Raw genomic sequence first — 17092 nt, 5'->3', positions numbered from 1 at the left:
TTTTCTATTTAATATATTTAAAAATGTAATTTATTCCTGTGAATCCAGTCTTCAGTGTCACATGATCCTTCAGAAATCATTCCAATATGCTGATTTGCTGTTCAAGAAACATTCATTTTTATTATCATACAGTATCAAAAACATATTGTATCATTGTAAATATATTTGTCACTTTTGATCAAATGTTTTTGCATTGCAGTAATCAGATTTAGAAGAAAAATTACATTAATTGTCATTGAAATAATGTCATATCATGTTGGTCCTAAAATATGCTTTATCTTCTGTAACAATAGGCTTTATGTATAATGTATAATAGGCTTTATCTTCTGTAACCATTACATTTCTTATTCCTTTCTTTTTATTTGTCAAATAAAGAGTCTTTGTTTGTAACCCGATATTTCCCATGTGCAATGTGAGCTGCCATGTGTTTTCAATTTTCCTTTTCAGACACAGAGCGTAGCTTTGTGCAACATCGGAGAGAAATCCATCTGTGATTCTCACCGAGAGTTTTATTGGGTATCCTGTCCACGTTCAGGATGAAGTCATCCTTGAAGATGATGTATCCGACGATGGAGAAGAGGTAGACCAGGATGAGAGCCAGGACGGCGGTCAGAACGATCGAGCGGCCGTTCCTGGTCACGCTCTTGATGACGTTTAACAGCGTCTCCTCTCTGTAGATCAGGTCAAAGAGCTGGACAGGGAGTAAGATGAGAGCTTGTCTGTGTGTGTATACAGTATACTCCTCGGTGAAAGTGTGAGAGGTCAGAGGTCAGAGTTAGATGTGTGAAAGACGGATACGTTGTGCATGGTGGAGTTTACTCACAAGCAAGCTGTAGAAGAACACGTGAACAAAAGCTCCAAGGCTGCATATGATGAGGTACAGTAGATGATACAGGAACTCCACGTCCATGATCATGGCCTTGTATCCTCTTGTGAACGTCCCGCGATTTCCCACGAAACTCATTAGAAAAATCACTTTATTGCACACCTGAAAACACAAATTGAGAGATTTTCGATCGCAGGTCTAAACACAATTTTGGCTCATATGTAATGAGGTGAGGTCAAATTTAGCAAAGAGAACATTTATCTGTAGCGTATCATTACGGATATACCACCAATTGAAGCGCCACCGCAAATTACAGTGTGAAGTGATTGCTTCAATCTTTTAAATGTGCATATTATGACATGTTTCCATGCACTTATTACAAAGCCTTACTTATTTAAACATAAAGCCACTGAATTATCACAGCATTCAGCTAATGATTTTGCTAATGCAAACAAGCGGAAATCTGAGTACACACACAAGTTAGTTTACTGGCTCATATTGCATTTGGTTGGATATATATACACACACACACACTACAATTAATGTTTGGTGTCAGTAAGATTTTTTTTTTTTAAAATAAATTAGTACTTTTATTCAGAAGGATGCAATAAAATGATCAAAAGTGAAAGTCAAGACTTTTATATTACAAAGACGACTGCGTCTTTTGAATTTTCTATTTATCACAGAAGCCGGAAGAAAAAAAAATGTTTCCACAAAAATATTGAGCTGCACAGATGTTTTATTAATAAGAAGAATGTTTCTTTAACAGCAACTCATATTAAAATGATTTCTGAATGATCACTGAAGACTGGACTAATGATGCAAAAAAATCAGCTTTGCATCACAGAAATAAATTAGATTTTAATAATATTATAATTTTATAATAATAATTTTACTGTATTTTTAAATCAAATAAATGCAGCCTTAGTGAGCATAAAATCCTTCTTTCAAAAGAAATCTTCCTGAGCCCAAACTTTTTTACTTAAAGTCTTGTGTGTATAAACAGATTACTTTAACCAAAAAATTTAATTGTCATCATGAATTCAACTTCATAACATTCCAACCCTCACATGACTTCCTTTTATCCGTGGAGCACAACAGGAAATGTTTTAAATATACGCTTTTGGGAAAACACTCAAAACAAAGAAAGTCATATGGGTTTGGAATTGGAACGACATGACCCTTTTAATTTTTGGGTGAACTTTTCCTGTAGCCCTCAATCAGGTCATGGGGTCTATTCGACCCCAATCAAATTTTACTTAATAAAAATCTCAGTGGAATAAGATTTTGTGACTTTTCATACATTATCTATCTATACACACACACACACAAAACTGGGCTTGATTCGGTTATTCTGAAGGTATGTAAAAAAAAAAAAAAAATGTTTACACTTCTGGTCTTCAGGGCCAATATGACCCCACATTGAAATGAATGGGAAATGTGATGTCCGGCATAAATCTGAAAAATGTTACATAGAAATGAAGGCCAAGTACTAGAGCATAAATGCAATGTATCATAAAAAAATAATATTTCATACACAAGCTAATGGTGTAGTTGAGGAATTGTGTGGTATATGGATACAAAAGTACTTTATATCTCCAAAAACACAGTAAAAAAAAAAAAAAAAAAAAAAGATATATTATTTGTATGATTAAAAATGTATATTTTTTGTACAATTACTCAATCAATTGTTGGTGTTGTATAGACCCCAAAGCCCAGAAGTGTAAACAGGAAACGAAGACCATTTGAAGGTTAATTTTAAGGTCATTTGAAATTGAGAGTTGGTTTTGATGCGCACCAAGTGTGCACACTATCAAGGGAACGTGAAGTTATTGTGTGAGCCAAGTCCATTTTAACATCAGACTGTGAAAGTCGTGTGGAATCCCCCAGTGACGCACGACACACCTCGGTGCAAAACACACCGAGCCGCCCTCAAACAACATCGCGACCCGAGGACTTTTGCAAGAAGACCGGCGCTCACTCACATTGAAGGCCCCGAGAAGGAACAGGGTGGGCTCCAGGCCGACCGAAAAGATGAGGCGTAATATGGTGGAAGCGATGAGCGCCCGAATCCCGTGAGGCTGGGGGAGAACAATAACTATGGCCAGTGAAACCAACATCGCTGCCCACAGCAGTGCAGAGAGGTGTGGCTCCAGGGTGCCTGAGGAGAAAGAGGTAAACATGTTTTAGTGCCATCAATCAAGCTCTGGGATAAAAATACCACAGAAGTGACATGTTATCATGCCATCTGTCACGGTTCCAAGCGTCACCAGTGCTACTCGGGGACTCAACTTAGATTTTGATCAGCAATCCAGTGTTTCTGGGAATTGAGTCATTTTTAAGTTGCCTCGGCATGTGCAACCTTCTAGATCAGATTGCGGAAATATGAAAATAAGAATCTTTTACTCACTTTCTTCGCTGGAATAGTAATTTAATGAATCTGTTTCTCATTTAGAATATCAATTCATGTGGACTTGTGCTTTGGTGCCATTTTAGGAACTTTACAGCTCACACACTTTCATTATGTGTATGGAAAATGGTAGTCAAGACATTCAGCAAAACTTCTCCTTTTGAGCTCCACAGAATTAAGCCATGGGTTTGAGGGGGGAAACAGAACTTTCACTAACTCCATTTAAGAATAAAAAAATACTTTATCTATGAGAAATAAGAGAAGTGCAGGTGATACGGTGAGATTACGTTCATTGTCATTACCCATGACGGTTGTGTATCTGAAACTGCAATTCGGTATGGTAGATCTAAATGGGATTCCCAAAAGTACTTGCAGTTTCACCTGCTGAACGTGTTCAGGCACATTCTAGTCCTCAGGGGAAAGATGCTTTGAAAAAAAAAAAAGTTACATAACCAAGAAAGAGTGACACATTTGAATATGTTAAGGTTCGATGAAGCTCTGTCATGAGCCACGCTGGCATCGATTTGAATCCTTGTTTAAGTCCTGTTCTAGGCAAACGGCATTAAAACATACAGTAACAGCAAGGTCTTATGTGGGAATATTTTAGTGGGATTGCTGAACGAGTGTGTGTGTGTGTTTATGCAGAGAAGAAAAATGAGGTCAGTCGGATTTGCAGGATCTTCACAGAGGCAATCGTTCCAGCTCGCTCGCTCTCCTGCCTGTGAGTAGACCACATGACAGGTGCTTGTTACATAACACGGCGTGCTAAAAATACCACGACTGAAAGATGCATGAGCGTCGGGAACCGAGCAAGGACGGGCTCTCGGCTGAGCCGAGCTGGGGTTTGGACCAAAAACACTGCAAATCGGTCCAGGAAATCTGCAGAAGCGAGGCCAGAGTGATTCAACGGATGGACGTCAAAGGCTCTGTTCCATTCATTTACATAAACACACACACACACTACACAAAATCCAAGATTCAAAATTCTAATTTAATACTAGAAATTAATTTTAGGGTTTAAAAAATGTAAAAAAGAAAAGGTTCTGCACTATTTCAAGGTCACTAATCAAATGATCATGTTTTCTTCCAATGAAGCACAAGATGATGTTTGGAAATGATAAATAAATGACGGAAAACGTGATCATCAGGCTTTGAACATGTCAGCTTTAAAAGCAAAATGTAATTCACACCACACACACACCGAACTTTTGAACCCAAATGCAACTGAAAATGAGTTCAGGAGAGAATGAAGATTATTCTGACCCATACTTCAAAGAAACATCCATTTCTCAGGCACCATAGAAATAGATTTGTAATGTGCATGTACCCTATCGAAATTTGATTATATTCAGCTCTTTCCCTCTAAAGCCCTAGATCTATACCAGTTATGCTATACACTCCTGTGCATTAAGGTTGCACACACTAACCTACTTCTCGAGCCCTGTCAGACAGGGCAGGAGGAGGAGGAACTGGGAAGCGCTCCTGTGCTGCTGTTACACACACAGGAATTCTGTAGGGCCTCTCGCTTGACTTTTACAAATACTGTAAACGGGACCTACTGAACTCTGCTGAAGGGATTTAATAATCCGCTTTAGAGGCGACGATTGTCCTTAAACGTGCTTCTAAATATGTGTCTGAAGACAAGTGAGGGAAAAAACGTGTGAAACAACCAATAAGTCAAACACAACAAAATATACAGTTTTATGAAGCAGGGTTACGGACCATTAAAGGAGTAGTTCACTTTTAAAAAAACTTTTGCTGATAATTTACTCACCCCCATGTCATCCAGTCGAAAAGGTTTTTGATGAAAACATTCCAGGATTTTTCTGCATATAATGCACTTCAATGGGAACCAAACGGTTCAAGGTCCAAAATACAGTTTCAGTGCAAACTACAAACTGTTCAAAGGGCTTTAAACGATTCCAAACGATGAATAAGGGTCTTATCTATAGCGAAACGATCGCTCATTTAAAAAATAGATAACAAAGTTTTACTTTTATAAGCTCAAAATGTCGCCTTGCTCTGTTCTGTGATGCGCGTTTGTGACTCTCCTGTTCGAACTCGTTCATCAAAATGAATTTCGTTCGTTGAATGAACCAAATGACTAGAAAAAAGATTTGTTCATTTTGATGAACGAGTTCAAACAGGAGAGTCACGAACGTCGAACGCGCATCACAGAACAGAGCAAGGCGACCATTTGAGCTTATAAAACTTAAACTTCATTATTATTTTTTTCAAATGAGCGAACGTTTCGCTTGATAAGACCTGGATTCATAGCCTGGAATCGTTTAAAGCCCTTTGAACAGTTTGCACTGAAACTGTCTTTTGGACCTTGAACCGTTTGGTGTCCATTGAAGTCCATTATATGGAGAAAATCCTGGAATGTTTTCATCAAAAAACTTAATTTCTTTTCGACTGAAGAAAGAAAGACATGGACATCTTGGATGACATGGGGGTGAGTAAATTATCAGCAAAAGTTTTTTTTTAAAAAGTGAACTACTCCTTTAAAATAGGATATGAGGTATAGAAGAAGTTAAATAATTATTTCTTAAATATCAAGCTTTCGGCCTATTATAAACATTTAGTCAGTTTCCTCATTGTTTTACAACTATGTTTATTGCATAAGGACAATGAATCAAATTCACCTTTGTTCTCCATTATATTTTATGGTTTGCATTTTAAATTGTGACCTATACCGAATCTGGACCAGAGCCGTAGAGTGATTTTCTGACTCCCGGAGAAGCCTTTTGTTTACAAGAGTTTTCAATTAAGGTCCCAAAGGCTCATGTACGATTTGAGAAAGGGAAAGGCCCAAAACAAAAGCCCCTTCGGAGTCTGACCCCAGCCTGAACAATGAAGAGTTTATGCCAGTTACAATGTGGCAATTATGCCAGTCACAATGACTGGACAATCGATGCTCAACAACATAAGAGAGAGAGAGAGAAACAGAAACACAGAAAGGCGTAATAAAAATGAGGTTTCCCTATCAGTTACATTTGAATCTAGGATGATATCTGATCACAAACTTTAACACACGCAGCTTGTGCTGAAGATGTGATGTAAGAATGAAGTGAGTGCCAAGGCTTTGGCTTTATCTGGGTCTCTGCTTTCAGGGTCAAATCTCAGCTCTGACATAAACAGGTGTCATATTTCTCTGACATGTATACACAAACACACTTTTGATCAAGAGTAGCAGGGAGGACATAGACACATAGCCTTGACTAAAGCTTATGAGATTAGGGACATAGTGTAAAGTGTTTAGGGAGAGGGAGTCAGGTGACATGTTACACAAGTGATCTCGGATAACAGGGCAAAATCAATAACCGGGTTAAGCACAAAAGTTATGTCCATCATTACGTCACCCCTTAAAGCACACCCTTCACAGAGGCTGATATGAAAGGTAGATATGCGTTTTAATTTTAGTTAAAAAAAATGTTTGTTGAAATGCATAATTATATATACACTGTAAAAAAATATTTTCAAGATTTGTTATCACAACATTTTTTCTTTTGTCAAATCAACTTAAATAATTTATTTACTTGAGATAACTTATTATTTTAAGTTTCTGATGATTGTATTAACTCACTTTTTCCAGTTCAATCAACTTAAAATTTTAAGGCAACCAGGTTACTTACTTTTTTAAGTTAAACCAACAATATTTTTTACAGTGCAGTACTTAAAATAAGAATTTATTATTATTATTTTATTCAAATTGTATATGTAAGAAATAATTGATGAATTATTTTTAAAATAATCCATACGAAGCGGAGGTACATCTCGGGTGTACATTATTTTTCAATAATTCAACAGCGCGAAGTCAATTATTCCGCTTTTACAATGGCTGCCACCTGTTCAGATGATTTTTTTTAAAAAGTTCTTGTGTGTAGAATCTACAGTCTCTCACAAAAGTGAGTACACCCCTCGCATTTCAGCAAACATTTTAGTATATCTTCTCAAGGGACAATATTATAGAAATGAAACTTGGATATATTTTAGAGCAGTCAATGTGTTGCTTGTATAGCCGTATATATCTACTATCCTCTGAAAATAACTCAACATACAGCCATTATTGTCAAAATAGCAGGCAACAACAGTGAGTACACCCTAGGTGAAAATAGCAGAACGTTTTTTAACCATGCAAAGCAACATGTCCTATTTATCACGTTCATGTTTTTTCTGCTTGACATGACCATAGAAACTTGTGTATCTCCTATTAGAGCAGTTAACATTTGGTGCTTTGAGAACAAATCTCTTATACTGACCACTGGATGTTCAACATGACACCTCATGGGGAAGAACTCTCTAAGGATTTGAGAATTAGAATTGTTGCTCCCAACAAAGATGGCCTAAGCTATTAGAAGATTGGTAACACCCTGAAACTGAGTTACAGTATTGGCCAGGGTCATACAGCGGTTTACCAAGACGGGTTCCTCTCGGAACAGGCCTCGCAAGGGTCAATTAAAGAGGTCGAGTCCTCGTGCTGTGTGTCAGGTGCAGAAGCTGGCTTCAAAAAACAGATGTATGACTGCTGTCAGCATTGCTTTAGAGGTTGCAGAAGCAAAAGGTCAGCTTGTCAGTACTCAGACCATATGCCGCACACTGCAACAAGTCCATTTGCATGGCCGTCATCCCTGAAAGAAGCCTCTTCTGAAGCTGGCTCACAAGAAAGCCCGCAAACAGTTTGCTGAAAGTAACCTGTCCAAGAGCATGAATCACTTGAACCATGTCCTGTGGTCTGATGAGACTAATTGTTTGGCTCAGATGGTGTCCAGGATGTGTGGCGACGCACTGTACCAAGAAAATTGTGTCTTGTGTCTACAGTCAAGCATGGTGGTGGGAGCATCATGGTCTGGGGCTGCATGAGTGCTACACTGTAAAAAAAATATTGATGGTTTAACTTAAAAAAGTTAGTAACCTGGTTGCCTTAAAATTTTAAGTTCATTGAACTGGTAAAAGTGAGTTAATACAATGAAGGAGAATGATTTAATCATCAGAAACTCAAAATTATGTTATTTGAACTAAATAAATTATTTAAGTGGATTTGATAAAAGAAAAAATGTTGTGACTACTACACAGTAAAAAAAATATTGTTGGTTTAACTTAAAAAAGCAAGTAACCTGGGTTGCCTTAAAATTTTAAGTTGATTGAACTGGAAAAAGTGAGTTAATATAATGAAGGAGAATGAATTAATCATCAGAAACTCAAAATTATATGTTATTTGAACTAAATAAATTATTTAAGTTGATTTGAAAAAAAGAAAAAAATGTTGTGATTACTACACTGTAAAAAATATTGTTGGTTTAACTTAAAGTAAGTAAGCTGGGTTGCCTTAAAATTTTAAGTTGATTGAACTGGAAAAAAGTGAGTTAATACAATCAAGGAGATTAATTTAACCATCAGAAACTGAAAATAATAAGTTATCTCAACTAAATAAATCATTTAAGTTGATTTGACAAAAGAAAATATGTTGTGATAACTATGCTGCAAAAATATTGTTGGTTTAACTTAAAGTAAGTAAGCTGGGTTGCCTTAAAATTTTAAGTTGATTGAACTGGAAAAAGTGAGTTAATACAATCAAGGAGATTCATTTAATCATCAGAAACTCAAAATAATAAGTTATCTCAAGTAAATAAATTATTATAAAGTTGATTTGACAAAAGAAAATATGTTGTGATAACAAATCTTGAAAATATTTTTTTTTACAGTGTACTGGTACTGGGGAGCTGCGCTTCATTGAGGGAAACATGAATTCCAATATGTACTGCGATATTCTGAAGCAGAACTTGATGCCGTCCCTTGAGAAACTGTGCCAAACGGCATGATAACGACCCCAAACCCACCGCCAAGCTTAAGGTGAAGGCCAAGTACTTCTCCAGACCTGAACCCTATTGAGCACCTGTGGGGCATCCTCAAATTGAACGTGGAGAAGAGCCATGTGTCTAACCGCCAGCAGCTCCATGATGTCATTATGGAGATGTGGAAGAGGATTCCCAGCAGTTCTGGTGAACTCCATGCCTAGGGGGATTGCTAGATAACAATAGTGCTCGCACTAAATATTGACACTGTTTGGACACAGTTTCAACATATTCCCTTTGGGTGTACTCACTTTTGTTGGCAGATATTTTGACCATAATGGCTGTATGTTGCGTTATTTTCAGAGGACAGTAAATATATAAGGCTATACAAGCAGCACACTGCCTACTCTAAAATATATCCAAGTTTCATTTCTATAAAATTGTTCCTTGAGAAGATATACTAAAATGTTTATATATAAATAAATGTATAAATTGAAAGGAATAAACGAAATGTATGTGGATTTCACTCTACTGAGATGAGTGAAGGAGTTCGTTTCACTGAATAATATATGACGTGTTAAGACGGATGTGAGCTTTTTTTTCTTTAGCTCTATCACGTAGGCCATATTATGTCTTTCAGGGGACGTGTGTGCTGAAACTAGGCCAGCGATGTGCCAAGTTGCTACCTGTACACAATTACCTCCATGAAAACAGCAATCTGTACTTTAGCAATTTGTATAAAGTATCATTAAAGTTGTGGTTTGTATTCTAACAATTACAGAGTACTGAAACATCTTTGCCATTATGAATACTTGGCATTTGTTGTCTGTGAAACACTAGTATCCAGCTTGGGACAGCATTTAACATGTATATTAAATGAAAACAACAAAGTAAATATACTTGTGCCTCACCTCCACGGACTCCTTCCAGTGGATAGAAGAATGCTACCAACAGGTTCATGAGGACTGCAAGGTTAAAGGAGATGCTGCTCCAAAAGGACATGTTACGGGAACACCAGTACAGGATAGGCTGAGCTGGGGGAGGCAGCCAGTCAAAAAATATTATTTCAAATGTTAAAGGAACATGTGCACCAACACAACACAATTTGCATCATTCTCATCCAAAGTGCTTTTTCGGATGCTATCACAAAACTAAAATGGTCTACTAATATACCCCTGATGCACACCATGTCAGAGCTTCACGTACATGGTTCTGCCATAAACATACACTGAAAGATTTAATTTGGAATCATTTGTTGATATGCAAACAAGCCAAATGTGTAAGTTATGTGCCCCAAGTGGAAGTCAACTGAATTGCAAAGTGTTTGAGCGTTGAATATAACATTGATTCAACCAACTCTATTATATTGAAGCGGTTGATTACATGTTTGCATTAACAATGGAGGATAGGGTAAATGTTTAAAATGAATTAAGATTTATTTATTTTTGGAATTCTGTTAATTACGTAAATTACACATTACACCTTTAAAACCACCTTTTCCCAATCAATACATAAACATTTAATAGACTTTAAAGGATTAGTTCACTTTTGAAAAAACTTTTGCTGATAATTTACTCACCCCCATGTCATCCAAGATGTCCATGTCTTTCTTTCCTCAGTCGAAAAGAAATTAAGGTTTTTGATGAAAACATTCCAGGATTTTTCTCCATATAATGGACTTACATGGGAACCAGATGGTCCGAGGTCCAAACGACAGTTAATAACAGTTTCAGATGCAGCTTCAAATGTCTTTAAACGACACCAGACGATGAATAAGGGTCTTATCATGCGAAACGATCGGTTATTTCAAAACTTATTCCAAAAATGTAACTTTTCTAAGGATAAGTGCTAGCCTTGCTCTATTCTGTGAGGCACGTTTGCAACGTCACGTAATACGTAATTACGTTCAAAAGGTCACGGGTGACGTAGCCGGAAGTACAGAATCAAAATCGTCCGACATCGTTGTTTTACCTTTTAATTCCTTTTTTGTAAACGGCGTTTGAGTTAGTTTGCACGTTCAACCTATGCGTTCAACTTGTAAACACTCTGACTCTGTACTTCTGGCTACGTCACCCGTGACCTTTTGAACGTAATTACGTATTACGTGACGTTACAAAGATGCCTCACAGAATGGAGCAATGCTAGCTATTTGTCCTTAGAAAAGTTACATTTTTGGAATAAGTTTTGAAATAACCGATCGTTTCGCATGATAAGACCCTTATTCATCGTCTGGTGTCGTTTAAATTCGAAGCTGCATCTGAAACTGTTATTAACTGTCGTTTGGACCTCGGACCATCTGGTTCCCATGTAAGTCCATTATATGGAGAAAAATCCTGGAAAGTTTTCATCAAAAACCTTAATTTCTTTTCGACTGAGGAAAGAAAGACATGGACATCTTGGATGACATGGGGGTGAGTAAATTATCAGCAAAATTTTTTTCAAAAGTGAACTACTCCTTTAAAAGATTAAAATCTCAAGTTATACTACACGGCCAGTTGTGATGAAATACTGAATGTTGTCACTAACAAGTTCCACACATTACGTCTCATCTTTTTATAAAAGGTTGATTGCATTGTCATTCTCCCACCTTCTACTAAACAACTTGAGGACAGCTGTGTGTTAGTTTTCATGGCGCTCTGAAGACCAATTCTGAACGCTCTCAAGCTAAAATGTGATCCAGCTGACCCTGTGAATCCCCAATTATATCCAATCAGGACAACGTCCGATTGCACTAACTTTGGTAAGTCTATTATTCCTTTGAAAATATAGTCTTTTCCTCTGTTAAAGAATGCCATTCCAAACAAAACACACATTGAGTGAAGTCAGGGGCTGTCAGTTTTGGAGACATGCAATTTCACCAACCGCACCTCAAATTGAAGTCAAAAACCATAGAAAGAAGACCAAAGAGTTCAAAGGGTTTCTTAGTGCGGCCAAACCATGTACGAGAGCTTGCTGACCTCAACCACCACCTTTGTTTTGACCCATGACTCTATAAAGAGTTTAGCTGGAGGATTTAGCGTCTGAGCTATGGCTATTTTCACAGGGGTTTTTTGTCTGAAAAGAGGAACTGGAGGAGGGGACTTTCACACAGAGGTCGCCACACTCATGACTTGGGGTTGTGGCAATGGAACATTGCATCTACTTTGATTCAGCCTGATAAAAAAAAGTCAGAGACGTGCATTACTAACTAACACGGAATTCACACCCTCCTTTTTATTAGCAACTCAAGGCCCGAAGACTCAGAGATACGATCTAGAGCTGTGGCCAAATGTCCCATGCATGAGAGCCACGCAAGAAAATAGGCTGTCGCAGGCCCCTCCGTCTGTCGATCTGCTTTTTGACAGTTCAGATCCTTATCTTGCATATTTTATCTTGACATTGTGGTTTACCTCATGCTCTTCCTGTCAGAGAACGTCAATCCTTTTTTTAATAACCCATTTCCAACCAATTCCTGCCTCACCTTTTCAAACCCTTTTCCACAGAAATATAATTTTGAAATGAAATTTGATCATGAGTAATTGAATTATTCCATTTCTTTTCAAATTTCAATTCAGAGTGACCTTTTCCCAGCCCAGCCTCTGAGGTTTCTGGTTCAAGACTAGCAGGTTTTAGGGGCTGGTGCAGATCCAACCAAAATTGGCTCCAGATTGAGCGCCTCCCTTTTGGTGAAAAAATGGGATTTAGAGTTCCATGTTTCCCATAATCTGTTTATTTGATACCTCACTCAGCTTATTTCCGTAATCAGCTTTTGTGATGTAAACTGGCAATGTGTGTTTATTCAGACTTCTCCCTGAGCCATCTTCCTTCCCTTGTTTCTCAAACGTTAACGCACAAACACATAGGACTTAGTTCAACATTATTTTTTACAGGTTACAGGTCTTATCTTGTCTAACTTAAAGTTAAAGTTTACACCCCCTCCCCACCGCCCTGGCTTGAGGGGGTCAGGGTGAGGTTTGAATCCCGGCACCAGTGCACAAAAGCGGCCGCACTGCATGGAGAGAGCCCTGATGGGTCCCTGGAGGCTCTGGGAGTGGAGAGGGTGTGTAAAGGAGCTTACTAGATAATAGAGGAAGGGAGTGGGCACGCACAAGGCACGGAGTTTGCGTCACCAGTGGCCTCTTGAGTACCTCGCAGCTTCTTCTGCCAGTTCATCTCATTGAAGAGGTCTTCAGAGCGCAAGAAGAAGTCGTTGATCTTGCTGCCCTGCTCGTCGCGCTCCGTGGTGTAATAGACGCGGAGCTTGGACTCCTGGGTTAGGAATTCGCATATGTTGGGGACGGGAAATACGATCTGCTCCATTGTGCGATCCAGACGGACGATCTGTAAATGAAAGACTGAGCATCATGTGGGTTACATATGCAATTACAATTTGGTGGACACACTTTTAACTTACAAATGGATAAAATGTCGATTTGTTGTTTTTTTTTTTGTCGTCTCTAAAGGTATTATCACATTAGCAAATTTTCACCTAAATTTCACAAACAAAAATAGTCCATTGTCAATAGTGTAGCTATGTATGAAGGACCACTCATTTCAAAGTTACTTACAAACCTAGCAGCTTTCTATTGGTCAACATAGCAAATTTGCACGACCAACTTGAATAGGAGTTTAAGGAGCCCCTAAAGGGATACGATAAAAAAATTTTTGGAAAATGTTTTGCATTCCCCTATAAAACTTTGCTTTCGCTCGCAAAGAACACAAAAGTTTAGCGAACGAATGCAAAAGTTATTGTGAGTGAACGCAAAGTTTCTCAGGGGAACGCAAAAAAAAAAATGGCGAGAGAACGCAAAAGCAATGGCTCTGTAGGAGTGAAATCTGTGAGGGGAAATATTTCTCCGTATCATGTAACAACATTGGGATTCCTGTTGAAATGACTGGATTTCATCCGCAAACCTTTCCACCCGCAATTTTCACTGTATGAATGATAGTAATACTGATGCTTATGTACTCCAGTCTGAGAAACTATGAATGGTGGATCCATAATGGCCTCCATAGATGAACACAACTGACCTCAATTTGTGCAGTGTGTTTGGCATAGAACTCCAAGGCTTCATCTCCCTCCCCGTATGTCCCTCCTGGCTTCAGCATGGCCTGGAGTTCCTTGTTGTGTCTGGCTAGCTGTGGGTGGATGTGGAAAAAGGGATGAGACTATTTGTTTTCATTGAGACATTGTGTACATGTTGTAATGACCCGTCTGGCATTGTTGTTTTGCTCATAACACACTTTACCATCAACGAAAGGCCAACGCCTGTCTGAGAAATGCTGGTTGAATTGAATAAACAAACCTGAACTAAGAACTACCCAATATGTAGGTTTCTGTATATTAATGACATACCTAATCTATGAATGTTTCAGAATATGATGTCAAATGTATGATGTTGCATTGTTGAAGAGACCACATTATGTTTCAATCCTTAATCCTATAATACACCTTTGCAATCATGCCACTCACACCTTAGGCAAACACAAAACAGTTTGCCAATCTTTTAGATCACGATAAATAAATCTCTATTTCACAACTAGTCTGAGGCTTGCAAACTGTAGCTAGCATTTGTTAACGTTCTTGCCTCACTTTGACTGTAACAAACCTCGGTATATGATGTTACTCAGTATCCTGGCTAACGCCAGACCACGTATCATTGAGAATGAAACGTGGTCTGGAAACCACATGTTAAATTTCTCGTATTTGAGACGTGATTTACGAACGCCCAGTGCCGTATTATTGGGTGCTACGAATGTCTATCAAATGCGCCTGTGCTCCCTTCCCGTTCTGTGATTGGTTCCTTATTTCAGGGGAAAATTTGGTTTACGGTATCCAGACTGCCTAGCAGCGCAAATAAAACCGCGCTGCGGCAAGGCAGGCTAACTAGCTAGAAACACGCGTATAATTAAAATTGTTTTCAAACTGTTGGCCCTCCATGATGGTAGTTGACCTGAATGAGAAAACAGACTGTAGAAGACGATCGCTAATGCGCTCTATAGCGCCTCTTGTGGCGATGATGAGAATTGTGTTCCATCATAAAGTCTGTCACGCCACGAGACCATAAAAAACAAGCTTGACAACATGTTTTGGGTCATTTATTGTTATATTTATGCAATGTGAATGTGACTTTTTGGTTAAGTTTAATATGATTTTAATTCTGCAAATTAATTTTGTATAATAAACAATATATTAACATCAACAGCTTCTTATTATCTATTCAATGTTTCTGTCTGTCACAATAATGTAATGTAAACTATATTGTAAAAACATACTTTATAAATAATGTTATGCTATATGTATATTCCATTTTTACTTTACATTACTTATTTGTGTGGAAACAATGTCTTTTTGTCATGGCCATAAAATTGCCACATTCTTACAATACCCCAATTATGAAAAACAACTTGAGGGTCAAAGGCCAGCAGTGAACAAATAAAGTCTGCTTAAAAACACGGTCAGTGTAGCCACCACATAATCTGCTCCGCTGGTAAAACTAAATAGATAACTTGTTGCTGCAATTATAAATTGACCTTTTGAGACGCAACCCGCAAAAGCATATTTCTCGCATATTATTTGAGTAAAACGCCTTCGTCAAATGTAGGCCTACTTTTCATTCACAAACCCCTGATTGTAAACAGTGTCATTTGGAGGGCCGGTGGAAAAGCTCTGCCCTGTTTCAAACATGGTTGCATAACTGATCCTCTGACGATGACCCAGATAATTACGTGAATACTAATAGGCAAACAATCTATACAGCTCAAGTGGACAGGGGAGGGGAAGAGGGTGATATAATCCAGACATCTGACTCAGTGACAGTGTGTGTAAAAGCATATTTGTTTGCGTCACCTGATGGGCCAGGATGTAGATGTTGTGACCCACATTTCGAGGAGAAGCGGCATGCTCTTCCTCACCATTTTCATCATCGTCGTTGTGTTCTACCTCAATTTCTCCCTGCATGTAGGCCTTTTTGATCACCTCCACCTGTACACCAACCAAACGTTTAAATAATGACAGTAGGTGGTTTTAAGCGTGCTTACAGTATGCAAAACAGAAAATCTTTCCACGGAACCATGAGAAAGATGCGTTTTCTATGCAAAGTGCCAAGTTTACATTAGCGATGCTAGCATGTGCATTCATTGTTTGCATTTACCAGTTCTTTAGGCCTCATGTTATACAAAATCCTCTCCGCGTTCTCACTGTCGTGGCGGCTTTCCATGATGGCCAGGAGCAGTTTTGAGGCATTGTTCTGTAAAAAATTCAATAAAAAAGGTAATTATTTTTGACTTCATTGAAAACTACATTTCCCATAAAGATCTGGAGGTGTTCTCGCACCTTGAGCTCCAGCACCAAGTCCATCCTCTTCTTGCCAAGAGGATTGATGTCATTGAGAATGAGAGCGATGATGATGTCGATACCGTTACACTCATGTGTGGCAATACAGTTCTGAACAAGGGGAAAAAAATGTTAAATGTATACTATTTTTACTAAAAAAAATTGAAAGAAGATTCTTTTGCTCACCAAACCTGCATTTATTTGATCATAAATACAGTAAAAAGCAGTAATATTGTGGAATAATTATAATTAATTTATTATATTTTAAAATGTAATTTATTCCAGTGATCAAAGTCTTCAGTGTCACATGATCCTTCAGAAATTATTCTAATAAGTGTATACGCTCCACAAGAAACATTTCTCTTATAACTATTTTTTTTTTTTTTGTGGAAACTGTGATATAATTGTACATTTTTGGCAACAATGTAAAAGTCTTTACTGTCACTTTAGACCAAATGAATGTGTCTTTGCTGAATAAAAAAATAATTTCTTTGAACTGCAGTGTATATATTAGGCACACCACTTCATGAAGGTCAGCTAATAAGTTACAGAAATGGTCAAAAAGGTTAAACGATCTAAACAAAAAACATTTTTTTCAAGCACACCAGAGAACAAATAGTTACAGGAAGCACATTCCCATGAATTTGGTATGAAAATTAACCTGCAATTAACTGATTATGGCTCTGGAACATAGTGCTTCAGTGAGAGACTAATCATCCAATCATTATGGGACAAAAGCACTCTGT

The 17092-nt window shown here is 37.9% G+C and overlaps 1 protein-coding gene across 14 annotated transcripts in view; it reads right to left on the bottom strand.

Annotated features, from left to right (window-relative positions):
• Positions 1–17092, bottom strand: part of itpr1b (inositol 1,4,5-trisphosphate receptor, type 1b) — a 127124-nt gene that overhangs the window by 22257 nt on the left and 87775 nt on the right. For 9 of the 14 annotated variants that reach the window (XM_039673510.2, XM_039673512.2, XM_039673511.2 and 6 more), the window contains 9 exons: positions 16347–16457; positions 16165–16260; positions 15861–15995; positions 14042–14149; positions 13120–13351; positions 9943–10065; positions 2812–2987; positions 824–988; positions 502–691 (listed from right to left, as the gene is read on the bottom strand). In XM_039673510.2, coding sequence (XP_039529444.2) covers positions 502–691; positions 824–988; positions 2812–2987; positions 9943–10065; positions 13120–13351; positions 14042–14149; positions 15861–15995; positions 16165–16260; positions 16347–16457 — 1336 coding nt within the window. The remainder of the gene's footprint in view (positions 1–501; positions 692–823; positions 989–2811; positions 2988–9942; positions 10066–13119; positions 13352–14041; positions 14150–15860; positions 15996–16164; positions 16261–16346; positions 16458–17092) is intronic. The other 5 variants (XM_039673513.2, XM_039673519.2, XM_089125184.1 and 2 more) reach the window with 1 other exon arrangement.

Source organism: Pimephales promelas, chromosome 21 (genome assembly GCF_988280905.1).
Source record: "Pimephales promelas chromosome 21, fPimPro1.hap1.1, whole genome shotgun sequence".
Lineage (NCBI taxonomy): Eukaryota > Metazoa > Chordata > Actinopteri > Cypriniformes > Leuciscidae > Pimephales > Pimephales promelas.
The sequence above is the reverse complement of the archived record's forward strand: the minus strand, read 5'-3'. Positions and strand labels throughout refer to the sequence as shown.